The following is a 10117-nucleotide window of genomic DNA, read 5'->3' on the forward strand; positions in this document are numbered from 1 at the left end:
CCATCTCTCTCCCTTCCGGCTGCCATGTTGCAAGTCTGGCTTGTCTCTTGTGGTTGGCCAGGTGGCAGCTGCCTTTGAACTTGGCAAAAATGAAGTTCAATCGTCCTAATCTGGCAACCTCACTTCTTGCCTTTCCCTTGTAGGGGAGATTGTCACCTTGATATCGCCCCCTCTCCACTCCATAATCCTACCTAAAGTCTGTTTTCTGCAGAACCCCAATGCCCACTGGCGTTCTTCCCAAACCAAAGGGTGGTCCTTCCCTGAAGAGAAGTGACATTATCCCAATCCCAGAGGAAAGGCACAAACTCCAGCCTCCGTCTGTATTTTTTTTCCCAGTGAGAAACACACACACACACACACACACACACACACACACACACACACACGAATCAGAAGGTGTGAAATGATAGCGTGAAAAGCTCCCTCCCTCCACTCCAACCCCAACCCCCCCCCGCTGCCCCCCCCCCCCCGCTCCCTCACGGGGGGAGTGTGCTGGGGCTGCTGTAACAAAGTTCCACACACTTAAACAACAGAAATGAATTTCCTCACGACCTGGAGACGAGAAGTCCAAGATCAGGGTGTCTGCAGAGCTGGTTGTCTCTCTATCCTGTGAGGGAGAATCTGTCCCGTGCTCTCTCCCAGCTCTGTTGTCACTGGCAACCTGTAGCCTCCCTTGGCTTGTATTAGCAGCCCCCTCATCGCTGCCTTCATTTCCCTGTGGCATCTCCCCATGTGTGTCTTTGTCCAAATTTCCACTTTTTAAAAATTTTTATAAAGGACACCAGTCGTAGTGGATTTGGGACCATGCTACTCCAGCATGACCTCTTCTTAATTTAACCGATGACATCTGCAAGGATCCTATTTCCAAATCGGTTCACATTCTGAGGTACTGGGAGTTCGCTTGCAAAATATGAATGGGGGACACAACTCAACCCATAACACTCTCCCAGCGGCACAGTGACCACATCACATCCCTTTAAATTACCCTGGCATAAGAGGGCATCGACATAGATATTTTTATCCCAAATGGGAGCATTTCCCATGTAAAAACGGACAAAAATCGCATCCTTTCTGCCTTGAGTTCGGAAACCAAAATAATTCAGATAACACGATGCCCTTCACTCTCCGGATTCGGTGCACAAACTCCCCCTCGGCCTTGCCTCACACCCTCCCAGCTCAGGAACCGAACAGACGCGGTCGGTAAGGCATCATTGGACAGGATGTTCTCTGTCCATGCAAATAGCTGCCTCTTTTTTTAATGCATAGTATTCCGCCAGGCGGATGTAACCATAACTTATTTAACTGGCCCCCTTTTTGGTGGATATTTGGGGCTTTCTCTCCATTATTTGTCACCATAAACAATGGTAAAGTGGATGTTTAGTGTATACACCATATATTTTGCTAAACCAATTGGAAGAAAATGGTATTTCATCATAATTTTCCTTTCATTGTAAATGAAGTTGAAAAAAATTCTTTCATACATTTAAAAGCCATTTGTATTTCCTTTTCCCTGAACTATCTGTTCATATCATCTGCCCCTTTTAAAAACTGGATCATCGGTCCCTTTAATGTTGGTTTGTTGGCACTCTTTATATATGAGGAAAGTCAGCCCTTTGGTTTTGACGAGTTGCCAATATTTGACCCTTCAGTTTATCATTAGTATTTAGTTTTATGTGTTCTTTTTCTTTTAAATATTTTTATTGATTTCAGAGAGGAAGGGAGAGGGAGAGAAACATCAGTGATGAGAGAGAATCATTGATTGGCCGCCTCCTGCACGCCCCCTACTGGGGATTAAGCCCACAACCTGAGCATGTGCCCTTGACCGGAATCGAACCCTCCAGTCCACAGGCCGACACTCTATCCACTGAGCCAAACTGGCGAGGGCAGCATTTAGTTTTAGTTAAGGTGTTTTTGCTGTGCGGAACTTTAAAAAACCTTTGCGTGGTTGAATGGATCCATCTTTTCTTTGTGGCTTCTGTGTTTTTCCATGTTCCTTCAAAGGCCTTCCTCGGGGGAGGCCCAAGGGGGCTCTCCGCAAATGTTGCGCTTCCTGGGTGTGTCTTGTTTCTCTTGCTAACGGAGGGAATCCCTACAATCAGCTCGAAGACCATTGGCCCTTCTGCCAGGGAAGGAGATCCAGCAAAGCAGCATGACTTTCCTTCCTGCGTTCTGAAACCACCCTCCCGCGCGTTCTCTCTAGGAAAAGAAGTCTTATAAGATTCCAGATTTCAGGCAGAGCTTTTCTGTCACATGGAAGTAACTAACTTCTGAAGAGATTCTGGTTGGTTGTCCTGGTCACTGGGTGCAGGTCTATATACCTGTTTGCTAACACACACACACACACACACACACACACCCGGGGGGGGGGGGGGTGTTGCTGCTATTCTGAAGCCAGGAGCTCTTTGTCCTCCTCCCATTTCTGTGGAGGTTAAAACCTACACTCTGCTGTGTGTCCCAGTTCACCAAGGGTCTGGGAACTGGATTCACTGGATCGAACACTCCCTCTCTCCTTCAGCAAACACCTCCGTGTGCTCCCCAGGTCCCGGAGAGGGCGAAAGAAGCAGAACTGAGGCAGCTGAGCAGAATGTTAGGCACCTGGGCTACAGACCGGGCTGACCTGCGCGAGTGACTTTGTCTCTCAGCCTCAGTTTCTCCCCCCTCGGTTCCTCAGCAGCTGCGGCAAAATCGCAAGTGGTTGTAAAAACATGCTGCTCCAGCCGACCAGCGACGGCATTGGGGAGGTCTGCATGTGGGGCCGGCACGTCTTCATGGGCTACCTGGAAAAGCAGGAAGAGACCACGGAGATCATCGATGAGGAAGGCTGGCTACACAGCGGGGACTTGGGCCTCATGGACAACCAGGGTTTCCTCTACATCACTGGCCGCATCAAAGGTACTGGGGCCGGGCTCTGCGGGGGTCTCCTGCAAACAGGCCCATCTGAGCATTTAAGGGGCTGGCATACCAGCGCAAACACAGGCCTCAGTTCCCTGCCCGGCGTGGGATGGGGGGTTGGGGGGGGGGGGGGGGACACACATCACATGGATATACAGGGCCATCCTGTTCTGCACATCCCAGTTCTGTCCTCGGGAACAGCATTTGGCCCTCCGCAGGATGAACCTGGGAAAGATGCCCACCCCATCCCTGAAACCTGTTTCCTGACCTTTAATTTGAGATGAATAATAACCTGCAGAGTTATAACGATTGAATAAGGATTTAATGACATGACATAGAACAGGGATGGGCCAACTTTTCCTAGAAAGGGCCCGATCATAAATATTTTTGGACTTGCAGGAATATGGTCTCTGTCGCAGCTACACAACTTGGCAGAAGGGTAGCGTAGAAGCAGCCACAGACAATATGTAGACGAATGGGTGTGACTGTGTGTCATATAATTTTCATGTGTCACAAATATTATCCTTTGGATTTCCTCCCAACAATTTAAAAATGTAAAACCCATTTTTGGCTCGTGGTCATACAAAAACAGGCAGAAGGCTGAATTTGGCTTGCAGGCTGTAATTTACCAACCTCTGGTGTAGACAGAGCATTTGGCCCTGAGCCTGACATAGGGAATGACTATTCAGTAAGTGGGGTTCTTAACCAGGTTTAAATGAAAAAGGGAAACGGGTTTGAATGAAAAAGTCCAAAAGGGCTTGCTTCAGGCATGGCTGGATCAAGGTGCCAAAACAATGGCAAGAGGAATTTCTTTATCCTTCTCTTACTGAACTATTTTCTGTGTTGGGGCCATTCTTTTTTTTTCTTTTCTTTATTGATTTCAGAGAGGAAGGGAGAAGAAGAGAGAGAGAGAGAGAGAGAGAGAGAGAAACATCAATGATAAGAGAAAATCATTGATCAGCTGCCTCCTGCACGCCTCCTACTGGAGATCGAGCCCACAACCCGGGCATGTGCCCTTGGCCAGAATCGAACTGGGGCCCTTCAGTCCGCAGGCCAGTGCTCCATCCATTGAGCCAAACCAGCTGGGGCTGTTGGGGCCATTCTTGAAGAGGCTTTTCCCCATTTGGTGTCAGGATGGCTGCCAACAGGCTGGGCTTATCCTACCCCCTAGGGATAAGAGTGTGTTATTACTCATAGTTTCAGCACGAATCACTGTAGAGCATGGAATGTACTGATTGGTCAGACCTGGTCACACGCTCACCCTGTGGTTCACCTGCCAAACCACATAAAGATGGAGAGTAGCTCCTTAAGGAAACATCCCTACGGGTGCGTTTATCCAAAGGAGGAGCCACTGGGCAGACACCACCACCGATGTTCATTAAGTGACCATATTATGACGACTGCCATAACCACATCAGAAATGCGATAACTGCGAGGCCCTGAGATGAGATGGAGAGAGTTTGGGTGGGTGGAGCCGAGAGTGGCCAGCTCCGGGGATGAAAGGACAATGTAGCTCTTGGAGAATCGTAGAGGCCTGGGGGAGAAAGGGACACCGCATCTTTCAGACAGACCAGGGATGTGGCACAAAGCCTCCGGGTGAGACTGGACGTAGGTTCTTCTGAGGCTGCCAAGTGGTGGGCAAATCAGGGGACAGAGAGACGGGCTGTGACTGGGAGCATTTCACTATCTTCCAAGCAAGACAGAGGGCCTGGAGCAGGGGATGGGAGGCTGCAAAATAGGCTGTGAATTAATAAGACCCTGTCCACCTGGAATGCACAGGTTTCAGACACTTCGTGGGAATTGGAAGAAATAGGGGAGAAGCGGGCAGGGGAACGTGGGGTCTGTGGCTTAGACAAGGGCATGCTGGGAGTCCTGGACAAGGGCAGGGCTCCGCTGCTGCTTCTGGGGTTTTCTAGGTGAATGGTTGTCCGTGCCAACACCTGTCCCCTCAGAGCCTCAAGGGGGTGGGGGTTTCCCGTCGCCATGGTTGAACCCACAGACGGAGCCCTGTGTTCCAGAAATGCTCATCACGGCCGGCGGCGAGAACGTAGCCCCTGTCCCCATCGAGAACAGGGTTAAAGAGAAGATCCCCATCGTCAGTAACGCCCTGTTAGTGGGAGACAAGGCCAAGTTCCTAAGCATCCTGCTGACGCTGAAGGTAACGTGGGCGTCCTGCGGGCTCCCGGCCCCAGGGTCCAGAGGGCGCGCTCCTGCCAGTTCCCGACCTTCTTCTTGGTCCCGAGGGCTGGCTGGGGCGTGCGGGGGCGGGGGGGGGGGGGGGGAGGTGTTGGGTGTGGTGACAGGGGTGTTCTGGGGGCAGTGTGAGACAGATGAGATGACTGGAGAGCCGCTGGACAAACTGAACTGGGAGGCCACCAAGTTCTGCCAGGACCTGGGCAGCCAGGCGTCCACCGTGTCTGAGATCGTGGAGCTACAAGACGCCCTGGTCTACAGCGCCATCCAGAAAGGCATAGATGATGTGAACCAGGAGGCCACCTCCAATGCGCAGAAGATCCAGAAGTGGGTCATCTTGGAGAAAGACTTCTCCACCTACGGTGGAGAGCTGGGTGAGCGGCCTGGAGCGCTGTGGCCGTGGCTCCTGGAGGCTGGTCCCCGGCTGGTCCAGGGCCATGTGGGCTCTGAGACCTGCCCTATTCTGGGGGCCAGAGGGTCTGCGGGACCAGCTGGAGACACACAGGGGTGCTGGCTCCTCCATCTGACTGGTGCCCAGCCCCCGCTTCTCCCCAGGGCAGCCACACCCCTCCCTCTGGGAACAAAAGCCCAACTCCTCACTATGGCTCCATGTGAGCTCTCTCCTGACCTTTCCTTGTCACCGACTCCTTCCCGGGGATGGCAGGGGTGGCGCGCCCAGGAAGTGGCCACCAGCTAGCCCCGGCCACGCAACCCTGTTGCCTGGTCCTGTGCGGGGCACGTGGACTTCTGTGTTCTCTCCACAACTGGACTGGTTTCTCCTTCCTCACTAGGTCCAACCGCAAAGATGAAGAGAAACTCCATAACCCAGAAATACAGGAAGCAAATCGAAAACTTATACCACTGACTGGACTGGCAGAGCCGCTCCCGGCCGTCCCGATGGTGAGACTGGCTCCCCTGGGCTGTGCCTCAGCTGGGTCCAACAGAGGCGGTCTCCCCGGTGAGAGGGGCAGGGTCTGTGAGCAGAACTGCAGAGGCCACGCGGACAAGCGCGCAGACTCTTCAGTTGCTGTGGGTTCTGGGTAGTGTCCGGCCCCAACTCACGCTCTCTCTCCTAGGGTCATGGCAGGGCACGTAAGCGCCTTCATGCCTGGCCACCAACATCGTTACTTGTTCTCCTGGCCTTTGCCACTTGTCTCAAAGATGAAGCAGAGCCATCTTCCCAGCCAGGACTAGAGGTTTTCGTTAAACACCCAAATGTTTCATTGTGGCCGATCTGGAGGCCTTTTGTCAGAACCTTTGGTGGTGGTGGGGGCGGGGGCGGGAGTTCTACATGTCAGAAACCCAAGGAATGACGTGTGTTGGCCCATCACACATGGTAAGGGATGGAGACTTGGACTGCTCCTGCCCCTCCTTTTCCGCTCCTTTCCCCTAAGTCTTGTCCAGAGGAGCCCCCATGACACCATGACATACGGCGCAGGCAGGGAGGAGAGCGCATGGGCAGCTGCCGTAAGGGCTTCATGGTCAAATCATTCTCTTCTGATGCCCCCAGCCAACACACCTGCATCCGCCTACTAGGGCTGCTGTATCAGGGCACCAGACTTGGGGTCTTAAACAACAAGGATGTTCTTTTCTCACAGTTGGAAGCCCGAGACCCAGGCAGGGCTGGTTCCTTCAGAGGCCTCTCCTCTGCTTGTAGAGGCCGGGCTCTCCCTGTGTGTGTGTGTTCCGATGGCCCCCTTTTGATAGGGACACCAGGCACATGGACTAGGCTCACCCTAACGACCTCATCTTGGCCTGATCACCTCTGTCTGCAAAGACCTCTCTCTCCCAACAGTCACATCCTGAGGTGCAGGGGGTAAGGACTTCAGCATATGGATTTAGGGGGGGGGGACATGCAGTCTGTGCCACCACCATCACCCATTTTCTTTTCCTCATCACTCACTGGTTTCACTCTGCACCTTCATTTGTCAGTCTTGTCGGGGAGCCCAGCAGTTAAATACGTCCATCGTTCTTCATCTTCTGAAAGCTGTCCAGTCTCATTTTGCAATTGGCAAGACCCATCGACACGGGGGCACGGTCCCCCTGTACCTGTGCTGTCAAGCAGGGCAGACACGGGCCGCAGTGTGGTGCTGTGGTCCTGATCAAGGGGCGCTGCGAGTGTAACATTCTCTAGCGGAGAATGTATTCTATCCTGCTCATATTTTACAATATGCATGACATGTTGGGGTGATAATATTTTGGATATATTGGGTTACATAAAAGACACCATTGAAATCAATTTCTCCAGTTCCTTTCTTTGTGGCTACTAGAAAAATGTTAAGGATATATAGGTGGTTCACATATTTCCCTTGGACAGCACAGCTCTCAAGTTCATTGGAGAGGGATTCACGTTTTTCTAACTTATAAGTGGATCCATTCATGCTGGAATATTTTCATCGTATGGTGACTGTTGGGCCTCACGGAATGAACACCTTTTCCACGGACCCCCAGGTGCCAGCTTGTCTGTCTCCTCTCTCCAGCTCCGACAGGCAGATCCCATCTTGACACATGATTTACTGCTCTGGGCAGGGACTTTCTCTCCTGTTTTTAAGAAGCCAGATTCTGTCTGTGTCAGTCTCTTGTTGAAGACGTGCCCCATCGGGACCCGCCATGCTTCCACGTGGCAGGGTCATCGTAGCTATTTGAATTCCAATGAACCTCCCAGACGTGATCCCCTGCCAAGGGAAGCTTCTGGGAGGTCTGTGAAGAGCTGCCTGTTTTAGAAGAAAGATCTGACCTTGTGGGTTTCAAATCGGTGTGTTTTTCTCCCCAGGGGACGGACTGAGACATCAGAAAGAAACACATTCACAAGTTCGAAGATCTGGGCTCCCAACCACCTCGCCTTCTAGGAAGCAACTAGGAAACCCTCCCAGTCAGTCCCGATAATAAAGCACATCAGCATCTCATGTCCGGACACAGCTTGTCCATTGTTGAGAAGTTCAGTTCTGGGTTCCAATTCTGGCTAGCTGTGTGTTAGCTCAACGTTCTGAGTCTTGGGGGTGTTTTTCTCTGTAAAAATAGAGCCCCACCTCTCAGGGTCGCTGTGAAGGTCACTGGGATGACAGAGTGCGTGTCTGACGCCTGGAAGCCCAGGCACGTTAACCGTGATCATCAGAGCACCCGGTTGGCCATGGTGAACAGCTGTCATTTCCTTGTTCATTTAGGTGGAGATCAATTTTATTATCAGCTATGATTTTTTTAAAAATTGATTTTTAGAGAGAGAGAAGGAGAGAGGGAGAGATGGATTTGTTGTTCTGCTTATTTATACATTCATTGGTTGATTCTCGTATGTGCCCTGACCAGGGACTGAACCCGCAACCTTGGCATAGCGGGATGACGCTCTAACCAACTGAGCTACCCAGCCAGGGCCAACAGATTCTTGATGAATTCTATTTTTTTTTATTGTTGCTATTAATCCTCACCTGAGGATATTTTGTCCATTGAGTTTTAGAATTGAAGGGAGGGAGGGAGGGAGGGAGGGGGAGAGAGAGAGAGAGAGAGAGAGAGAGAGAGAAATACCATGTGCTAGAGACACGTCGATTGGTTGCCTCCCTCATGCACCCCAACTGGGGCCAGGAAATCGAACCTGCAACCCAGGTGCATGCCCTTGACTGGGAATTGAACCTGTGACCTTTCAGTGCATGGGCCAACGCTCTAACCACTGAGTACACCAGCCATGGCTGAATCTTATCTTTTGGGATGAGTTGTGCTGTTGTCATAAGGTCCAAAATAACAGCAACTGAAGATAGAAGTTTATTCCTCTCTCTTCCAGCACTCCATGCCCCGGAGACCAGTGCTGACATGGCATATCCAGGTCTTGGACCCTGAAAATATGCCAGTGGTGGGAGCAGGCAGGGGACAGCCCATCGGGACAGGAGAAAGGACCCTTCCCGTGTCTCTTCAGGTTCTAGATACCCAGACGCAACCCAGAGCCCCTTTTCTTTTTAAAATATAAACTAATAAATAGATGAGAAATATATTAAGCCATTCTCCTTGAGAAAGAAATTTAATGCAATGTAAGTAAGGCTTAAGTCATATTTGATGGCCCTCCTCATCTATTTGACAGGTTTTCATTAAAAAAATGCTTTTATTGATTTCAGAGAGGAAAGGAGAGGGAGAGAGAGAGAGAGAGAGAGAGAGAAACATCAACGATGAGAGAGAATCATCGGTGGGCTGCCTCCTGCACGGCCCCCACTGGGGATGGAGCCCACAACCTGAGCATGTGCCCTGACCGGGAATCGAACCTCGACCTCCTGGTCGATGCATAACCATAGAGCCACACGGGGCTGGCCAGGTTTTCATTTTTTAATATGTAAGTTCAGTCAATCCTCTCTAGTTGCCAATTCCACATTTGCAAGCTGGCCAATCACTAAAATGTATTTGTAACCCCAAAATCAACACTCCAGTGGTTTTGTGGTCATTTGTGGGCCACAAAAGCAGAGAAAAATTGAATTGCTCAACATTCCCAGCTGAGTTAAATAAGTAAGGCTCTGCCTTCTTCCTTCAGCTCATATTGTACATACATGGCTTTGGTGGGGGTCAAGCTAGTGCCCCCCCTTTTTTTTGCATTTTTGTTGGTGATTTTGCTGTTGAATGTGGCTCCTGAGTGCTAGAAGGCTGTAAGGCACCTTTATGGAAAAATATGTGTTACATAAGCTTCATTCAGGCATGAATTATAGTGCTATTGGCCATGAATTCAATGTCAATGAATCAACAATGTGTACTAAATATGATGTCCTTGAGCAGAAACACACATAATACAAGGCTATGTATTGATCAGTTGATAAAAATGTGATCAGAGGCTGCCAGGAACCTAATCCTGTATTTCTTGTTAATTCAGTGCTTAATGCAACTTTATAGAACAACCTTGACTGTACATAAATATGTGTGCATGGTAGGGAGGAATTATTTTATCTATACTGATAAAAGGGTAATATGCTAATTAGACTGGACATCTTCCGGACATCCTTCTGGCCTGATGGTGGCGAGGCCTGAGGCAGAGGCGGTTAGGGATGATCAGGCCAGCAGAGGA

General features: G+C 50.5%; 1 protein-coding gene across 2 annotated transcripts in view; it reads left to right on the forward strand.

The window, feature by feature from the left end:
- The window catches only part of ACSBG2 (acyl-CoA synthetase bubblegum family member 2), a 29772-nt gene extending 23822 nt beyond the window's left edge, over positions 1-5950 (forward strand). For both annotated transcript variants that reach the window (XM_070415931.1, XM_070415930.1), the window contains exons 10-13: positions 2675-2892; positions 4911-5050; positions 5213-5459; positions 5877-5950. In XM_070415931.1, coding sequence (XP_070272032.1) covers positions 2675-2892; positions 4911-5050; positions 5213-5459; positions 5877-5950 — 679 coding nt within the window. The remainder of the gene's footprint in view (positions 1-2674; positions 2893-4910; positions 5051-5212; positions 5460-5876) is intronic.
- Positions 5951-10117: the final 4167 nt, after the last annotated feature.

This window comes from Myotis yumanensis, unplaced genomic scaffold, assembly GCF_028538775.1.
Source record: "Myotis yumanensis isolate MYYU_CA2020_CCGP unplaced genomic scaffold, mMyoYum1.0.hap1 SCAF_5, whole genome shotgun sequence".
NCBI lineage: Eukaryota > Metazoa > Chordata > Mammalia > Chiroptera > Vespertilionidae > Myotis > Myotis yumanensis.